Raw genomic sequence first — 21,126 nt, forward strand, 5'->3', positions numbered from 1 at the left:
CAGTCTTAAGACTTAAAAAAAATTGCTTTTTTGCCTTTTGTTTTATATGCTTTATGTATGCTTAGGCACAATTTTTAACTCCTACCTGCAACCACAGGCTGTAAATGTGTATATATATATATATATATGTATGTGTGTGTGTGTGTGCATATGTGTATGAAAGCTGAGTTTCTCTTGGGATATCTTGCCTTCAGAGTCAAGGGCATTAAATAAAACATAACGTTTTGTGAAAATATGTACTGTGAAGGAATTTTATGGAAACAGTACTTTTGGACAAAATTTCACAAGTATTTGAAGGTGAATTTCAGCTGCATTATTGGGAATCTGTATAGGACAGATACCATAAGACATTCACCCATTAACATATACAAAACCTTTCTGCCTGTACTGCCGGAGCCAACTACATTTTGAAACTTAAAATTCAGTCAATGTTTCCAGGTAGAGATGTGTAAGATAATTAGAAGAGATTAGTTGAGGAATGAGGTCAGCTTCTCTATTTTTGAAGACGACTTCAATTTTAATAAAATTCTGACTGTGGAAAATTAGTGTACTTTTGTGTATGAATACTCACTACTATTGATGCTTTAAGTGTCACTCGGGTGTGCTTTTGCCCTCTGCGACTGAACACTCAGCTTGCAGAGGGTTATTGTTTCAGCATCCTACTTAAACAGATTCCAACTACAGAGACAGCTTTCATGATGGCTCTGTAAACATTTTGGCTCAAAGATTTGAACAAAAACATACTGGCAGTATGATATGTAGATGTTTTAATGAGATTTTCTTCAGAAACAGAATTTGTGAGTTCTGTATAACTGCTCATTGAAATGAAGTGAAAGGGTTGTGCATACACCTGATACAAATTTACATTTCTTAATCTGACAAACGCTTGAGGTTGTCATTTGTGTGTCATCAAACTGAGCAATGTGAGATTAAATCATCAGATAAAATATGTTAGCAAATTTTTTACAGACACTTTTGAAATGTGTTTACAAATATGGCTAAACTATCCATGATTAAAATGTGGACTAAATGAGGCCCCAGTACCAGGAATTGTTTGTTGTATGCAGAGATCACCTTGGTTAGCCTGTTGGAAATAGGCCAGTAGACTGGCGTTGAATCTTAGCTTTTTTTAATTTTTCAGAACTTAAACCAATCTGTAGCCCATGACTGGACCTCAGGTTTACAAAAACTGATTTTGAAAAAAGAAGATGAAATCAGAGCGGCAGATCGCTGTAGAATTCAGCTGCAACTCCCAGGAAAACAGGACAAGTCAGTAGTAATCTTGATTACAAAACTTTCAAAATGGGCTTATGTATTAGGCATAGATGTATGAGGGAGGATTTGGGAATCTGTAGCTCTTCCCCCTCTTCTGTCTCCACAGTTAGCCTCTGACTTCTGCTCTCATGCCACAATGCTGGGAACTTGCATGTTCCAGGGCAGCTTTGTAGTTTTTCTCCCATTCCTCAACCCTGCGTTCCAGATGCAAGAAGCACGAGAGGAACCGTGGCAGTGACAGCTAATAGGGAACAGCCACTGTTACATTCTTTCACCAAGGAGGGTGTTCTCATACCATTTCATGTGGAGTGTAGGAAGACGGGCGTATGGCATATCATAGCCTGCATGCTCATATCAGAGCTGTGTCTTTGTCTAAGTATTGGAAAATAATGAAATTTCATCTTGCTTAGCATTTCTAGCCTGGGCTGTATCTCATACTCAATGCCTTTAGAGTGGCCTTTTTTTTGTCTTGCAGGTCTGGGCGGCCCACTTTCTTTACAGCTGTGTTCAATACATTTACCCCTGCCATCAAACAGTCTTGGATCAACAATTTACAAATGGCTAAACTGGCCCTTGGTAATTCTTAGTTACTCGCATTTCCTATCAAGTTAAGATAGCTCTTAATGCACAGTGTCATTTTTTTATTTTTATTTTTTAGAAAATTATTTTTTTGTGAAAATCTATCTGCAGATGTTAAAATTGCAATACAGTAAATAGTAGCGATTGTGTATCACTACAAAGTAATGATGTTATAGATAGGATGGGGGTTTCATTATGAAGGAATATTATTTCTACAGTATTTTAATGAAGTCTGTGGTAATCATTAGTAGTTGTTATATCTAAATCAACAAGAATGAGATATACTACAGGACAGACAAGTGAGGAAGTTATTCCATTATAAACGTATTTCTTGAGATCTTACAAACTTCTTATATTTTGAACTTCAGGTTCAAATTTCTCAGTTTTAGCCCAGAATGATTTTAGCTGAAGTATCAGTAAAGCTGATGGGTTCGGTTAGCTTTCTGAGCATGAAATAAAATTATGGGTGTAGTATTAATATAATGCAATATTTCTATAGTTGGATATGTGTACGTCAAGTTTTTTGGGGGCAGTTGCTTTTTTTTTTAACATAAATCTGTAGTCTTTACTGGAGGGATTATCACAAACAAACCTGATCTAAGTGAGAGCAATAAAGAATGTGCTGTCCTGTGATGTTATTAGTCTCCTGTGTTTGCACAGGGGGTATAGGTTTCCAAAGATATCTGGGATTTTGAATGCCTGAGTTGAGAAACATTGAGAATATGCACTTGCTAGAAAGCAGGTTTCACCAGCACATCCTCAAAATACAGTGCTTTTATGGTATCTCACTGAAGGCAGGCAAAATAACAAAAACAAAAGAAGAGAGAATGGATGTCTCCATCATTCCAGGAGGAGGATCCTTATGATAAGTAGTAGCTGGTAGTGATGTTACTTGTATAGGCAGAGAAATGCTATTTGCAAAACAGATTTCCGAAAGTCTGAGGAGAGGTTTGATGTGCCTTTTTGTCTTTTAATAACCTACTGACAAGATCATTAAGAGAACACCCTTAACATTTTGCTAGTGTAAGGTGTTCTTTTTTTTGCATTATCAATATGTATGTAATCTACTATATTGAATTTTTGTTCATAGTTTTACATTGTCATTTATGCATATGTCATTTATGCATCTTATGCATATGGCATAAGAACAGCCTGATCAGTATTCACCAATCCAAACAGAATTCTTTTCTATTCCTGTAGAGAGGTGTAAGTGATTATTCAGTGGAAGTATTGTGGGTTGTTTGTTGTCTGTTCTTTCCATTACAGCGGAGGATAACCTGTTAGGTTGGTTCTGTGTAGAAGATGATGGAAATCAAATCAAAAAGGAGAAACATCCTCTCCTTGTTAGACACATGCCAGTGATGATGGCCAAGCAACAGGAGTTTAAGGTGAACAGATTTTTTTTATGTGAGATTACAATTGCTTTTTTTGTGTGATATAACTGCTAAAGAATACCATAGTGTAAATACATCTATTAGTTCACATCTATTAGTTCTCTTGAGTTACCGTCTTGGTGTAAGACCAGTAGCAATGGAAGGTCCAAGAGGGTCACAGGAATGCAAAATACTGCAATCATTGAGGCACTAAGGAACACAGTGTTTACTTCTATATAGTATGATATTCAATTTCAGATGTAAGCTCATCACTCAATGAAAACAGAACTGCTGGAATTTTGAATTGGTCATGAGGTTTCCAAGTGTTTATTTGAGGCTCCAAAGTAACCTGCAGCTTGAAAAGTGCAGGAATCTGATCTCCATGATAGCTGTCCTGTACTGATGTAACTATGTTGAATACTCCTCAAATTCCTGATTTTCAGTAGTGCACAGAGAGCAATAGTTTTAAAATAATTGTAAAAATTCAGTTTTATGGGGTCTTACATAAAATGTAGTTCTGTTCTGAACAGTGATACAGAATCATCTTAATGGTTCATTTGTTAAGGCAATATGTCAGTTTGAAGTCCTATTGACCACTGGCTTTAATGATGAAAATAAGTACAGCATGTCCAGACCAACAGGTGGAAGGGGAGGGTGCTGGATACTATTCTTTCCTATTGACCATCAGTCAGTTAGGCTTGTGCAAAAACACTAATGGAAATAAAATTGCATATATATGGCCAGAATCCCAATGTTAAATCAACATCATTGCATGGCTACTGCTTAAAGCAGTAAGTCTGCAGACCCTCATTCCTAGGACAGCCTACACAGGAGGGAAATTCAGCTGGCAGCCTCACTTCAAGTGTGAGTATACCGGCCTGGATGTTGGGGAAAAATTGAAATGTGTAACAGTGTTAAATCAAGCCATTCCTATGATACTGGTTTTCAGAGCAGAGCCATGGTTTACAGCATCCAAAGTCTACTGTAAGTGTCCGGTCTCCCATACAACCATAGTCATTCTTGTCTTATTAAACAGTCAGCTTTTTCTGTATTGAAAACTTTCTAAAGTCACCACTGGTGAAATAACCAAGCTAATTTAATTTTTTGCAGAAACTTAAAATATTTGTGTTGCCATAGAGCCATGCATTTGTAAGTGCTGTAGGTCCATGCCAGGAGCCTCGAAGGCCCAGGCTCAACTCCTGTAATTAGGTTACAACAGGATCTGCTTGTTTTGAAAGGAAAGTCCATAAATATTCTGTTGCCCATACCGTTGAGTGATGGTCTTTGCCTTGGTCACCTCAGGAGAATATAGTGTGTGGCAGTATTTGCCTGAGCTCTGGGTCAACTTTGCCAGTTTTGCAGCTGCCCACAGGAAGCTGGATGGACTAACTGACTTCTTGCCTTCTGTGATTCTTTGATATCCTTGAATGCTTTACTTAATTACAGACTAAATTAGGCAGAAACAGGCATATCTTTTTAATGTGGTAACTGCTCTCTTTTCCTTTGAAGATTGAATGTGCTGCTTATAATCCTGAACCGTACCTCTCTGGTGAAACAGAGTCAGATTCCTGTGCCATGGAACATGGTTTTCTTTGGGTAAGCGTAATCTTTAGAAGCTAAAAAGGGGGTTGTCTCCTGTTTCTCTTCATTGTTTTTTGTGACTCTCGGCAACATATGGATCTGAAATAAATTTTGGGTTGTTCTTTTCTCTCTCTTTTTTGTTAGTTTGTTTTAAGATGAACTTCTATAAAGGATAGCTAGTAATTTTGTCCATGTGATCTTGCTGTTCTCTGTAGGGTGTCACTTATGTGTGTGTGATTTGTTAGTGTGGCACAGAACGAATTCCAAAGTGCTGAGCACATTCAGAAGTGAGTTATGTGCTAATGTATAATGAGGGCTGCTAAAACCCATATGAGCTCACACTGTCCTATTGTCTGTTTCCATATTTTAAAAATGTTTTAGCCATAAATAATCTGTTTAAGTCTGTACAAAGGGAAAAAACTATTCTGGCATATTGTTATGATGCCAAATATGCAGATATTCCAGCAGACAAAGTGAGATAGCCAATACTTTTTTTAAAAAAAAAAAAAGCTAATGATTTCAGTAGCTTTTCTTGATACTACAGTACTGAAATTTTAAGGGAACCCTTGTGAATTAAAAGTAGAAGTTCGAAATAGCTTTTGTCAGTGGTCTTTTTCAAGGTGACCTGTATAATTTCTTTTTGTCTTTGCTATTTGTAAACAGTCATCACAAATATATGGCAATAAAATCTTTCTACTGCCCCATAACGTTCTTTCTTTCTCTTTGCTATGTTTTTTCATTTCATATAAACATAAAGAGTGACTATATAAAAACACTTACTGCTGCTTGGACAGACATTTTCTTTTTTTTACTCTTCCCAGTTCCCTAAAATGTACAGATTTGTGGACATATTGATGATACTTAGTTCTGGATCAGGGAGAAGTTTAGGATCCTGCATCAGCAAGTTTACAAAAGGGGTTATATTAATAATCCCTCTTTCTGTTGGAACAGAGCATTTGTTACTGTGCAAAGGACAGGCGTCAGCTATATTATCCTTTTTAAGAGATTCTGAGATAACTTAGAACAGCAGTTATTAAAATAATATATTACACAGGTACTTACTGTGATTGCATTACATTATGTATATACATACAAGTCAGACATTGGAATAGGCCATAATATTCCTCCTTTCAAAAAAGAAAGGACTGTTTTTGTGAGTATACAAGGGAATTTTGTGTATATAATATTTCAAAAACTCTTGTATTTGTGCTGAATTATTTTCTTGTTTATGTCTAATGCATGAAAACTCATATTCATGCATATAACTTGAGGTGCACTCTTCAATTAACATTCCAGTCATTCCTCCTTGTTAATGCTGATCTTCCTGGAGACAAGTATCAGTCTTGGTCTTTTTTTTTTTTTTTTTTTTTCTTTCCTCTTTCCAATTCAGATTGGCAGTTGTACTAATCAGATGGGCCAGATTGCAATAGTCTCATTTCAAAGCTCCAGCCCCAAGGTTATTGAGTGCTTCAATGTGGAATCACGGATTCTCTGCATGGTCTACATACCAGAGGAGGAGAAACCAAAAGAGCAAAATAAGGCTCTCGACTCTGAAAATGTTCTTGCAAAAGCTTCTAGTGTGCCTACTATTTGCCTTGGCATGGAAGAAGGAAGGTGATTCTCATTTTCAGTGTACTGTGTATGATTTATTCATTAGGTTTACTATTCTATAGCAAAATTGTGTGAGATACTTCCAAGAAAATGTTTTCTTGCTAAAAAAGTATCCATGTGATATCCTAGTGACCTCAACTTATCCTTTCCACCTAAATCAAGGGAAAAATACACTCTCCATGATTTTAAAATACACTGTGTAGTATTTGAAATTAAAATAAAGCATATCTTTGAAGGAGGATTAATTCATCATACATCATATCTGAAAAATATAAATATTACTTTTGTAATGTTATAATCTTTAGGTATTGGAAATTTTTCAGAATGACGAGGTGTTAATGAGGAACCCATTAACCTTCTACAGTGTGATGTTGTGCAGGATTTGTCATGCAAATAAATAATATTGCTGTTTACTATTGACGTGAATTATTTTCCTCTGAACGGATGACCTTACTGAGTCATTACTTGATTTATATTGAAGAACAAAGCTATATTTTCTAAACTTACAGGTCAGTAAGCAAACAGATCTTGTTATAGCAAGTGAGGGTGTAAATATGTAACTACATGTGATTTTTGAAGGTGTTTCTAACTGGTATAAATGGAGAACAAAATTCTCCAAGGAAAGTGCTATGTTTCCAGAAATTCCAACATCTAATTTTACTTATTGTCTTTGCTTGTGAAGTGCAATCAATTCCAGATTTAACTATTCAATATTCCTAACATACCCATGGTAATAATCTGTAGGAATGGTGGGAATTTTAAGCGTAATTGATGTCTGGTAGTGAGTTTTTCTTTTCTTTTCCCTAGTTCTCCAGGTAATACTTAATCCTTTTTTTTTTTTTTTTTTAAACTATTAGAAAGTTTTGGATAGGCTCATAATAAGGACTTTGAGCAGAATTTTTATTATGTCTCTTTGTTGAATAAATGTTTCTCCAGACAAGGTAATATGAAAAGTGTTGCCATATGTCAATGTTAAGTAATTGCGAATTGTCTACATAGACATTTTGGAGGGTCAAGATACTCCTTTCCAGACTCATCTTCCTATGAATGGAAGAAGAAAATCTTTTTTCCCTCCAATGTTTTATTCTAAACCTCTTTCGTGCATATTCTAATAAGAACTAAATAACACATAATTTTACACATTTATTTTTTCTTGCTTCTTTTTATAGCATTTCTATTTACAAAAGTTGCCAAGGCTCAAAGAAAATTCGACTTCAACACTTCTTCACTCCTGAAAAATCAACTGTTATGAGCTTAACATATATGTCTCAATACTTGTTTGCTGGCTTGGTAAATGGAAACATCTCAATCTACACAAAAGCAGAAGGTAATGTGGTGAGATGATTTGATAACATCCTGAGGAACTCACATGTTAGTATATTTTGGCAGTAGTTTTCCACTATTATATTTTCCAAAAATTCTCTGTAAAACTGCTGAACTAAGGTTACTACACTTTTCAGTACTTCTGAAAAGACTTGTTTTCTGTTTTTGAAGTATAGTAGAAACTTTGATGCTGTTCCCGCTTTTGCCATACAATACATATGAAAGCTGATTTGTGCCCCTTAGCTTAAACCCTAAGGTCATCAGTGTTACAAGAGTCCAGAAGTTTATGTGATAACAGGCAGGATACTGTATTTTACACAGCACAATGCTAATTCCGCTCAACTACCCAGTATTGGTGTTTATGAAAGACAAAAATTCCCTATTGGTAGAGATTCCTGTATATCTCTTTTGACATGACAACTCCATTTTTACTGTACAGATAAGAGAAGTCTTTCCTATGTGGGGGGCTCATGTATTTCACAATAGGACTCCTTTTTCCATTAGCATCCCAGTTGGTTGTTTTGTATCTAGCTAAGTAAATTGGCTAAAATAATTTGAGTAAAGGAGAACGCCAGGTAATTCTTCTGAAACAGAACTGTCTTCTCCACAGCTGGTTCGGGTGCTTGTCTGCGTACTTCCAGTACAACTCTCTAACTTTCCTGCAGTACTGCATACATATATAGCTAATTCAGTTCAAAATCGGCAAGGCTTTACTCAGAGTTTGAAACCTGAGTATTTAAGTGAGATGTTAGCACAGAGACACCTAACCTTGCAAAGTTGCAGAGCCAGCAGAGATCTGGTGTACCTTCTTAGTGTGAGCTGCATAATGATGGTTGTCATACTCCTCTAATGAGGTGGGCCCTGTAAACAGTGCAGTTGCATTTGCGTGGCACTATACCTTGGCTACTAAATCCTGCCAGTCTATAACTGAGGAGCCAAGCTCAGTATCTTGAATCTTGGAACAAATTATATGCCCAGTGTTAGATCATATAAAGACTTACTTTGGGAAGGGTACAGGATACAATTTTTTTTTTTTTCCTAAGCAATGAAGAATCAGAAAAAAGTGTTGGGAAAGAGATTTCCTTTCACCAGTTGTTGTCTTCAACCCAGTGGGTTTCCTGTTGAGCTGTTGTCTCTGGTCTGAAGCCAGACATTAGATTTCAGTTCCCTTCAAAAAAAAAAATTGGTTTTTTACTACTGAATAGCAAATTTTTTTTTGTTTTGGAGGCACAGGAGTGAGGCCTTGATCCTAGTCTCATAACATGATTTTTGATGTTTCAGTTTTTGTATGTAGCTGGGTGGGGTAGTAAAGTGAATGTGTCGTCTTCTCTGAAAGGAATTGGTGTATTTAAGCTGTTTTAAGACTGCAGTTGCTGTCGCCCAACTTCTTCCAGAAAAGACCACTTCAAAAACAGGAGTGGCATCCTTGGCAGTATAGTTAAGAAAGGATGCATGGGTTGCATATCTACAGAGGATGTTAAGGGTGGGGCAGAGCTGTTAACCAGACTGAATTACATTATGAGCTGGAGGTTATGTTGTATTGACCAGGATCATTGCGTCCCCTGTTTATCTTCCTCTGAAGACACAGTTTTGTGCAGCTAGATATTCATAGAGCCTGTGGCAGGGTATTTCATGATCGCTGAAGCTCTGAGATGGGAACTATGCATTCAGGTTTTTCTAATTCATCTTGTTCCTTTCCTTACAGTTTGGTCTGTGTTATTTCAGTTCTCCATGCCTCATGAAAGTTGTGCGAATCAGCTGCTCCCATGTTAGCCTTCATATTCCTTATAGTTGGCTGCTGTGGTCATGTGAGGCAGGCAGCCCTGGAGGGGTGTTTTTATGAGCACTGACCTATTTTACCAAACAAAGGAATCCAAGCGGTGAAATGGGAGGGAGGGGGAATGCAGCCTCCAAAGAGCTTTGTGCAATTCATCAGGGCCGCCTTCTGTTCTACAGAGGGGGTTATTTTCCAGCCATGCACTTGAACTTGGATTTTGGGTAGCAGCATAAAGGAGATGAAGGAAAGATTTAAAAATGAACGTGAAATATGGTCACTGCATTACAAGGCACCTTGATTTGAAGCCTGAGAAGGACAAATGCTATGGGATGCACAGGTAAAATGGTTGTGCAGCCTGTTGTGGGACTCCATGAGTGAAAAGGGGTAGTCTGTCTTCTAGGATGAAAATCCACCTTGCAGCCTCTATTAGAGTTGTGATCCTTGTGTCTTCCTCTCAGGGCAGAAAGTACAGTGGATCGGTTCAGTCACTGAAGCTCGATGCCTTTATGCATGTAGTCAAAGACACATGACTTCTGTCATTTGGTTTTCAGTACCCAAATAGCTCTAATTTCTCCTGTTGTTTTCAGATGGCTCAATGCATGTAAATATCCAGCTTGTTTACAAACAGCAAGTGCTCTCTTCTGACTTTCTTCACAAGAGAACTTTGTCAGATTGACAGCATCCAGAGTGCTCTCTGGCTGCAGAAAGTCTTTTCTTGAAGTAATTTAAAATGGAAACTAAGAAGTATGTGTAGCAAACCAAGGGAACATATGCCATGTTAGCGGGAGAGTTGAAGGTGCACAGTGAGATTTCTTCCTTTATGGAGGGCAGCCATGTTTTACTGGGACACCTCTGTATCTGTGTATTTTCACTTAAGAGTTAAAAAGTACTTAAGCCTGAATGTATTTGAACATAAATTAAAAGCAAAGTCAATGAGGCTCTGATACCATAAAATCTAATCAGTTCTTAAATGTGAGCTAACATGGTGATCTGTGAAAATGTCACAGAAAGACTAGGATGTAGGTCAGCTAATATGTTAATCCTAAAAACAGGAGCCCTGATAATTATCCTCAATAATCCTTTTTTATGTGGGTGAGAAGACTAGTTTGGGGACCCATGAAACAGCGAATGCATTAAATGCTATTATATATAGGAATGGTAGTGATGGAGATTGTAAAGTTTCTGACACCTTGTGTGTTGGGAACTTGTTTACAGTGCTATTGACTTTTGCACAGTTATCAGTCTGAAATATTGTGTATTTAGTGTTTGCCTCAGGCTGAATTATTAGGAATATTTCCAGGCAAAACACTTCTAGATGAGGTTAAGGAAGAAGTACATTGTATTGTCTTTGTTTAAAAAACATAACAGAACCCCTTTGTGATGATTGCAGACGGCCCAGCAGATGTGTTTTCTGAGTGATGTAATAGCAAAAAAGGTCAGCATGTGTTTGACTTCCATTCACAAAAGTATCTTAGGAAAGGGAAATCACAATCTTCATATAATATAGGTGTATTGTTCCTGCTATACTGTAGTCCGTTCCAGCTACTTCCTGTCTTCTAGACATTGATATACATTTCCTTTCCATAAAGTCCTGTAAAGAGTACGGAGAGAAACAGGAAAAAGAAAATAAAAACTCAGAATGATTGTGGCAAAGAGTAGAAGAATTAATGTATTAGTAGTTTCAGAAAGAGTTTGGTTAAGGTGAGAGAACGGATGCACAGAAAAGACACGCTGCTTTGATTGCAGTGGCTGTCCTTTCGGCACATGATGGGTGTGTGCAGCCTCTCACTCGTGCGTACAGCGCCCATGGCGAGCCCTTGCACACTCACCCCTACAGTTGAATTCACAGCGCTCAGTATGCTCGGTGATCCTTCCCCGCTGCTCAGCACTGGTGAGGCCACACTTCGAGTGTTGGGTCCAGTTTCTGGGCTCAGTACGAGCTCTCAGTACGAGACAGACATGGACATACTGGAGAGTGTCCAGCACAAGGCCATTCAGATGATGAAGGGACTTGAGCATCTCTCCTGTGAGGAAGGCTGAGAGAGCTGGGACTGTTCAGCCTGGAGAAGAGAAGGCTCAGGGGGATCTCCTCAATGTCTATAAATACCTGAAGGGAGGGTGGAAGGAGGATGGAGCCAGGCTCTTTTCAGTGGTGCCCAGTGACAGGACCAGAGGCGGTGGGCAACAAACTGAACATCAGAAAACACTGGTACTGTGAGGGTGACTGAACATTGGCACAGGTTGCCCAGAGAGGTTGTATAGTCTCCATCCTTGGAGATTTTCAAAAGCTGTCTGGACACAGTCCTGGGCAGCCAGCACTAGGTGGCCCTGCTTGAGCAGGGGGGTTGGACCAGATGATCCCTAGAGGTCCTTTCCAACCTCAACCATTCTGTGACGCTGTGAGTAGAGAAATGTCCAAACAAACCAGTAAGAAATTGAAACAAGGCATTTCTTAATGTCATCCTACTTCTAGGTGCCACTGAGCTAGAGAAATGCCACTTGTGATTCACAGTGCAGAACTTGCACCTATGGTCTGTTCCTTAAGCTGAGGATTAATCATGCCTTTTTTTTTTTTTTTTTTTTTAAAAAACAGGATAGGACTTGTAATTTCTCATATAGTATCCTAACGGCTAAGGCACTAGGCTCTCAGCTGAAGAGATCTCTATCTTATCAAACGATTATTTAATAAACTTTTGCTCTCTTGCCTCTCACCCAGTCTTTAACTCTTTTTTTTCAAGAGTAGCTCAACTTTAACATGAAGAAGGGATTGGGAGTGCTGCCGTTGCCACTCCCAGTGGCCCTTGCCTGGGTGGCTAGAGGTCTCTTCCAGAAGCCCGAAGATACTGATGTGAATCTTCTTTTGCCATAGAGAGGACTGAGCCCACACACCCATAAGAGGAAGCCTCCTGCATGTTTTAATGAAAGCTGTATTTTCTAGTAGGTTTTTGCAGAGCCTGTTCCTATAGGTGTACGCCGCTAGGTTCTGGCCCTGACGTTTACAAAAGGAAGAAAAGCTCAACTTTGAGGATTGTAATTGAATGTGAAACAAGAACAGCAGCTGAGGCAGTTCTGGCCATGCAAAGAACAGAAGTTTACATTCTTCAGAAAGACTTCACTGGTAAAAACTTAGGCAGCTCTGAAGTTGGTCAAGAGTTTTGACAACTTAGCTGTCCAAAGAGGCCTTATGACACTAATCAGTGACTGTTTTCAGAGGATTAATATCAAGGAAAAGGGCCAAAACTGAAAGGAAGTATACAAGTAAGGGGAAACAGTTACAACCGTGAAGGCGTAGCAGGTCAGTTCATTAGCAAGATACCTTGATCAATTTGGTGAGACAATTGTGTGCTTTGACAAATGCAGGAAAGGAGGAATATGTGGAATGTAAAGCACTGATTTCAAACTTCAGAGCTTGCACTGCTCCAGTGTGTCTGAAGAGTGCGGTTCTCACAGAATCACAGAATCGTATAGGTTGGAAAAGACCTTTAAGATCATCAAGTCCAACCATAAACCTAGCACTGCCAAGACCACCACTATACCATGTCCCTAAGCACCTCATCCAAACATCCTTTAAATACCTCCAGGGATGGCGACTCAACCACTTCCCTGGGCAGCCTGTTCCAATGCTTGATAACCCCTTCAGTTCTGGTATGTGATTGCCACTTAAAGTAGATGTGGTGAGACGTATTGCTTTGAAAAGTAAGGAATGGTATTAAGCTGTCAGGGAGAGGACTAGAGCGGTGATATTGAAAAAGAAATAAATACTGTTGTCTTGACTGTGTCATCGTTGTTAGCAGTATCACCTAATACTTGTTACCAGGAATATGTTGACATTGCTGTCAGCCTTATTTACATATCTCATGCTGGGACTTCCAGCAGCACCCCTCCTTATAATTTCAGATAGACCTCTGTCAGCTATTTAGCATGAAGAATTTGCATATGTAGGAAAAAATTACTATATGCATGTGTAGCACATGTGTAATTAAATTCATAGTTACACGTTGTTTAGAAGAGCAGACCTGAGTCTCTCAGCTTCTTTCCGAGTGATGAGAAATGTGCTAAACTTTTTACTTCTGTAGTTACCATCTTACTCCTCAGCAGTGCTGGTTTATGTACCATGTGATGGAAAAAATGTTTGTGCTCCACTGCACAAATTAGCCAACAACCACTGTTCCCAGGGCTGTGTTGGCAGCTCTGCTGAAATCATCAATAGTGCTGCTTAAGCAGGAGAGGAAGCTACCAACAAAAAAGCATGTTCAGTTCAGCTTGACTGAAAGCGTAAAGGAAGGGAAAACTACTACAAACTTTAAAAAGACTTTATGAAGAGATAACCTAATAAAATATAGGTTATCTCATATGAAGACTTGACAGCACCAACAAATTATAATTATTTAAATTCCTAAATATTAATAAAGTATTAATAAATTAAATAGTAAGAAGAAACTTATTTTTATGAATTTTTGTAAAATAATATTACTTTCCTTCCTTGGGTTTTATGGAAACAAACCACAGAAAGAAAAATAGCCAACATTCTGTCCTCTAAAATGACCACTGTTTTAAAACTTTTCCTGTCTGATTAAATTTGAGTTAATATAAGGATAACTGATTTCTGAAATTCATAGAAATCACGAGACTAATAACAAAATGCAGTAGTGGAAATAATGTCCTTATACATTAAAGTCTTAGAAATATTTTAGGAGCATAAGATACCTTACTTTGATGTAGCTAAACAGCCTGATACGAGCATTGCAAGATACTGTTCAGCATTGGGGTATACCCTATGCCACATAACTGTTGGAGAAATATAACTTATAGAGGGTACTACAAAAAGTGGCATAACACAGATCTATTAGTGCATAGACACAATAGTCCTTAAAAACTGTGTTCTCATGTTTTAAATATTCCTCTAATATGCAAATATCAGAAGTTATGATATTTCTAGAAGCCCTGACATTTGCTTTTATATTTGACTCTGTTCTCAGATTTTGTAGATGCATTTCATTCCTGTAAATAGCTGTACCCGCAATTCATATAGATGCCTATATTCTATTACAGTAATGTTATAGAGACTGCCAGAGGCTGTCACGTCTTGTGTACTAGGCGTTTGGGTGTATCTGTAGGGAGAGTCTATACCTGCTTTCATGTGGCCAATTTAAGATCCCAGTCAATTAAAACTTGCAAATACAGTAATCTTTGTGTGTTAATACTTATATGGACTTCTCTCACAAAGCAAAAGGAAAACCCCTGTCTCTTCTCCCAGTTTCCTTCTGGTCTCCACAGGTGTCAGGCTTTGATCTTGTATTTGTTCAGGGTGCAGACAACTGATTTTTCCACATACGGACTAGCCTCTGGTTATAGGATATATGTACTGCATATTGCATCTCATTCGGTAATCTATATGCTTACCTCATAGGTAGAAGAAGACTTTATTTATTGTCTGTGGCTTTTCAGCATTCTAGACCCAATGACGACCATAAAATGTTCCTAAAACTAAAACAATGCTTATTTAGAGAACAGAAACAAGGCATCGATGGAACAGGATTTTAAGACAAGCCACACTTCTGTGGGCGCTCCTGTAGGTATTCTCCAGCCAGGTCTCCAGGAGCTGCATTATATACATTTCCATTGCTTATTTTTCTTTTGCTCAATTCCTGCTTTTCAGAAAATAGTTTGCTGGGCTCCTTGCACTGGCTTTGTCCTATTGTATGCCTTGAGATTTTGTTGGCCAAAGTTTTCTCAGCTACTATGTCTTGCTTCTTTTATTTTTTCTTAGGAAAAAAAAATGAACGTATTGAATCAGTAGCTAACCAAGGATTTATAACATCAAATGAAGCCATTCTGTATCTTTTGCAAGTGCTGTGCCTAATTTTAAATACATGGATAGTGCCAGTTCTTGGACCCATTTATTTAAGTATGGCTTGAATCTGCAGGTGTTTACACAAGTAGAATAGAGATAATACTTCTTTCCACTTAGATTTTAGAAGCAATGAACTTTGGATCAGACAGATAATATGAAATAGCTAATGTCAAACATGAAGTCTGTGCAAGCAGGTGTTGAATAGGGTCTGCTGAGGTCTGGAGAGAGAGGCAGAGAGACTATTATGTTTTCTTAAAAGTGTGATTTTGATAGTCTTGAAACAACTTGTGAACTAGCTAGACACAGACTTGCTAAGTAATTTTGGCGATGGGCAATAAAATTCTTGGTCAGCAAAATGAAGTCGTGATCTTGCTTTTAGCCAGCAGCCTGTGGTTAAAGCATTTACAGAAGTACGTTGGATTACCAGGCTTAATCCCTTGCCTTGCTTGAGAGGATTTGTACTCATGCTTCCAACTCTCAAGAGATTTCCCTGGCTGCCACAAAATAAGAGGAGAGAGATGCACAGTGCTTAATTTCTCCTCCTTGTGCCATTCCACTTTGTATAATTAATTAAGCATTCACTGAGGCAGGGACCAGAACACAGCTGACCCATCGTTTAAATACGGCCCTAATTACCAGACTAGAGAGTCTCCCCCTGCCCTTTTTTTCCCCTCATCTGTCTCAGATGCTGTCTGATCTGGAAGACAGCAATGTTTGCAGGAAGAAATAAAAAAGTACTACAGAACAGCTTTATCACATGGCTAGGGTATCTGGGTAGAGTGATAGCTCTGGATTTTTCCTGGGCCAATATATCAAGTGGGATTGCAGTTTCTTTGCATGAACTCATGGTAATGTGAAAGACATCAGGTCTCTGTCTCACCTTTTTCATATGTCTGATCCCACTGTACTCTTAAAGCTAACCGGATTGTTAAGTGCTGTGCTAACAGCACCAACAGAAAATGGTTTTGTGAGAACTGAGTTTTGATACACATATTTGTTGAATCAAATATTCATAACGCTGGTAGTATTCATAATATTGGTAATCTTGAATTCACCTTCTTACCTTGCAGTAAATTGTTCTAGAATTTTTATTTTGCAATAGACATCCACCTGACACCAGTACTAATTTTCCTTTTCACTCAAAACTATTACACATGCTAGATAATAATTTTAAATAAGACTTGATCAAAATTAATAAAATGGCTTAATGCTTAGCTATCTGAGGAGTTGCATGGAAGTTGAGGGCATAAAGATCCAGATTAAAACAAAAAATCTTAGATGCTTGAAATGAAATTTAAGCAAAACTTAAATCTGAGTTCCACAGTTGAGAATCCTGAAAATCCCTATTCACCTGTCACTTCAGTATCAGCTATGCTTTATATATAGATTAATGTATAGCTTGAATGTATGTAAGAGAAAGAGCTGTTGAGTTCAGTGAATGGTTTTGTCTGTACATTAACGTGTTTTTCAGTGTGAAAATATAACTACAGAAGAAAACATAGCTTCTTGCTCAGCATATCTGCTCTTTGCCCAAATTCATAGGCTTTATCCTTCAGAAGAGACTAAGAATATTCTAGAATTATGCTGGTTTTATCCCTCAAAAGGAAGCATGAGGGTGCTACATACTGGATGCTGTTACGACTTCTGCAGTCAGCATAATTTAGGCAATGAAAGTCAGGATATGCACACGCGTGCAGCTCTGCTCTCTGAAGGCTTTGCACTGAAATGCCTACAGTGGTTAAAGCATTCATGGGGTATGGGCAGCCTCCTCTTAAGAATTTAATTTGAGGATAATGTGGTTGCTAGCAAATGAAAACTTTTCCAGAAGTTTATTACTAATGGTACATATGAGTCACGAAGAACACGAAGTGACTTTGACATCGCTGGGAGAGTTTGCAGGCTCATAACTGGAAACACTCTTCTCACTTGCAAACTAAAATCATGAAAATTATTTTGACGGCCTGAAACGAAATGTCATTTTTACAAAGATGCTTTCAGAGGAGAGCCACATCCTGAGAATGACTCAGCGAAGGTTGTATCATTCAGATGGCAGAAGCAATAAGAAGTACTCCAGAGCTGAGGCTTCTTGTTATTGTTGTTGCTGCTGTTATTGTGAAGCAGGAAATTTCGTACCCCTTTACCTAAGCAGATGATAAAAGATGCACTTGTTATTGGGGGAAAAAGAAAAGAGTTGTACTTAAGTGCTTGCCTAAAGATGTGTTTACCTTGGTCTCATCAATCAAAATTTAAGCGGTTACTGAGTTGAAAGTGGTGTCAGTAAAGCAGACAACTTTTCTGCAGCTTATGCAGGAAGAAGGCTTTAAAGTGAGGAAATGGGGCCTTTTTGACATATTTTATCTCAATGTAAAAACAGATACTTTAACAGATTTTGATATTATTACTAAAGCATACTGGATAGAAATGTGATCTTTGAGACTTTATGTTCAATGAGCACTTACAATAGAAATAAACTAATATAAAAGTATTAAAATTATTATTTACATATTTAGTATGTCAAATTGTATGCATAAAAGACACAGCTACAACTATTTCAAGAAGCCCATGTTGCTAGCTCTTAAATTTGGAGAGACATAATCTACTATCCTTGTTTCAAAGAGATGGCAAGTGAGAGTGACCAGAGCCGTAAGTGGCAGCATGCAGTTTTTATCAGAAGGTCTCTGAATAATTGATTGTGCCACATACACATGCATAATGTAATTTGGATCTGCTAAATGCAGTCCACAGAAAACACTGTGGATTATAGTTGGGAGAAAACATAGGAAAAGTGAAGATATGGCACAAAATTAAGTTTTAATTTCTTTTTAAAAAGAATTTCCTTCTTAAGTGAAGCATCTAGTATCAGGAAGTCCATTCCATCAACATGCTCTCAGAGAGTCATCTGAGCTCATTAGAACCTACAGTAAAAATCTTGCTGACTACTTTTCACAGGAAAGATGATTCTGTCCTAGTTGGAAATTGATTCATCTTGAAATAGATCGGTTGTGAGCTCCTTCTGAGTTGGAGAAAATTATATCAGCCATGGCTTTCTGACTGGGTTTCCTCTGGAAAGGAAAGCAGTTGTATCAGAACAGCAATGTGGGATTCCTTGTTTATCAATTAATCCAGATAAAGTTTGTTCAGTTAACAAATATATGAGTGTTTGGTTTTGGTTTTTCCCCTTAATGTTGTATTACCCTTACAAACTTACCCTAGAAGCTAAAATTAAATATATGTAAATCATAGTGTAGCTGGAAGTGGCAACTTGCAGAGATTTGAGCAGTAGGCTTGTGAGAGAGCGTTTTCAAAACTGTTTTAAAACAAAGATTACCATTCTGTTGTGTATAACCTTTCTTCTTCTTTTTTATTGAAGATGGGACGTGGAACACGGAACCTCAGAAGATAGTTAAACTGGGGGTTCTGCCTGTTAGAAGTCTGCTTGTGATGGAGGAGACCATTTGGGCTGCATGTGGTGGACAAATTTTTATAATCAGCACTGTGACACATTCCATAGAGGTAAACACTTTTAAAAGCATTGCTCACATACTATGCTACAGGGTATAAGTGGTGAAATTTTAAACATTAAAATCTGTTTAAGAAGCTTTATGATTCAGGAAGCTTTTAATGAAATACGGCTTCATTTCTCTTAAATCCCACTCCCTGCAGTTTGAAATTCTGCCGTGATGTTCTCTGCTGATGTCTCGTTAGACCTAGGTTGGCTTCCACTTTCCCCCAGGTTTCATAAGGTGCTTGGAACCCATAGAGTATTTGGGGCAAGAGGTTTGCTTAAAAATGGGATTTGAGGAAAGGCAGCAAAGAATTGGGTGCCTGTAGGAATTGCCTGTTAATTCCAGAAGGAGGTTTAATTGAGACTGCCTCTACATAGTTAGATGTTACTTGTACCTTGTGATGATTTCATAATATATTTCTTCAGAGTTTTGCTTCTCAGTGGCCTAAAAAAATTTGCTTTCCGTAAGGACATTTTCCAATGAATAATCATACAAAAGTCAGTTTTTCTGGAAGGAGAGAAGAGTGTTAAGGATTTCAAGCTCATATTTGTGACCACATTTTCCAGAAAGCATTAAGCCCTCATTTCTGTCAAAATTGCAGCCTCCACCAAAAGAATGTCTTGACGGTCTTAAGTTTAGAGTTGATGAAGCTTTAGGAATTAAGCTTCTCCTTCAACCTACAATACAGTTACACTGAGTTGCATGATGTTTACAGCCATGAAGTTCTTTCAAACAGGAATCATGATGAGCTCACAGCCTCCTTCTTTGTGTGCTTTGTAGCTGCTTTTTTGTTTCATTGATGATCGTGTTTTCTCCCAACAATCGTCTGTTTGGTACAATTGATTCTGTGAGTCATTGTCATGGGTTTGCAGGGAAATAGCTAACATCCTAATTTCCTCTGTCTTTATCTGTGCTTTCTGGGTGATTTGTTTCATCCAAGTAGATGCTCGGATCATGTATTTTCCTACTTGTTTTTCTTTAAGTCTTGTTTTGTTGATAGTTTGAATGGTATGATGAGGGAAAGATTTTGGAAGAGTGATTTGGATAGGTGATTGAAATGATCTTTTGTTAGCTTCATTGGCGGGGGGGCAGGGTAGCCTCTGGGTCACCTGGTTACTGTCCTACAGACTTTGAAGATGAATCTCTCTGATTCTCACCAAGAAATACATAGCAACGGTAAGAGATCACAGCCAGATTGTTCCTGTGTGAGGTTGGTTACATATGGCCAGATCTCTGTAAATAAAGTTTGGCAATTCTGGCCTACTACTGTCACAAAGCTCTTCCTAGATCAGGTGGTATGGCTGCAGTTTGGGGTGTGCTGTGCTGTTTTGGCACAGGAGAACAAAACCAGAGTTAGGCAAGCTTTGAGGATTAAAGAATGTATAAAGCTTACTCTATCAAAATACAGTATAGCATAATGGCTTGCAGTATTGAAAACAGAAGTTCAGCGAGATAAAATGACAAATACTCTATCAATATCTCTCAGACGTGGTAGTTTCATTTTTCAGCTGTTACTACAAGTTTTCCTACAAAAGCACCACAGGAGGTTTCTTTTCATTTCCAGAGTGCCTTGTAAACTAACCCGTCCACTGTATTCAGAGCTCAGATTATTATAGATCCACTGACTTTTATAGCTATAATTAATATACAGGCAATGAATGTTGCAGCAAACAACATATAATAAATGGTGCAACTGGAAATGGTGCGTATGGGTTAAATAATGTTTTCTTGTCACAGATAATTTTATTCAAGAACGTGATGAATTTTTGTATGGCTGGCTGAGGGTCATCTTGTTTATTCCACATAAGTATCCGTACCATAACATGTCGTCTTCCTCATAGAATTGTGAACAAATGATGATTTGCTGTTACCTCTTTACTGATCCTAAGATACATGCAAGTACTGATCTTGTTTTCATCACCAGACTAAACAGCTCACTAATGTTTTTGCTATTGCTACCTGTTCAGTTACCTGACTTGTTTTGATAACTTCCTGGGTTTATATTTCCAAAAGTGATCTGCTATGATGTGCATACCATGTTCATTGGCAATATTGTTTCAATATGATATTGTACATGAGGCAATTTAGACTTTGTCTATAGGGAATCTATTTACAATATCAGCAGCTGAATACATCTGAGCTACCTCTACCTCTTCCTCACTGTGCAGAGCAGAAGCTTTGCTGTATGAAGGGAAACAGCAGCAAGGAAATGTTTGTTCTCCCTCTGTGCCCTCTCTTGTTGAGAGT

At 38.0% G+C, this 21,126-nt stretch overlaps 1 protein-coding gene across 3 annotated transcripts in view; it reads left to right on the top strand.

Moving 5' to 3' along the window:
• ARHGEF10 (Rho guanine nucleotide exchange factor 10) overlaps nt 1-21,126 on the top strand; it is a 117,367-nt gene that overhangs the window by 78,020 nt on the left and 18,221 nt on the right. For all 3 annotated transcript variants that reach the window (XM_075498038.1, XM_075498036.1, XM_075498039.1), the window contains 7 exons: nt 1,142-1,269; nt 1,751-1,851; nt 3,121-3,242; nt 4,737-4,823; nt 6,199-6,422; nt 7,589-7,746; nt 18,744-18,886. In XM_075498038.1, coding sequence (XP_075354153.1) covers nt 1,142-1,269; nt 1,751-1,851; nt 3,121-3,242; nt 4,737-4,823; nt 6,199-6,422; nt 7,589-7,746; nt 18,744-18,886 — 963 coding nt within the window. The remainder of the gene's footprint in view (nt 1-1,141; nt 1,270-1,750; nt 1,852-3,120; nt 3,243-4,736; nt 4,824-6,198; nt 6,423-7,588; nt 7,747-18,743; nt 18,887-21,126) is intronic.

Source organism: Mycteria americana, chromosome 3, assembly GCF_035582795.1.
Source record: "Mycteria americana isolate JAX WOST 10 ecotype Jacksonville Zoo and Gardens chromosome 3, USCA_MyAme_1.0, whole genome shotgun sequence".
Taxonomy (NCBI): domain Eukaryota; kingdom Metazoa; phylum Chordata; class Aves; order Ciconiiformes; family Ciconiidae; genus Mycteria; species Mycteria americana.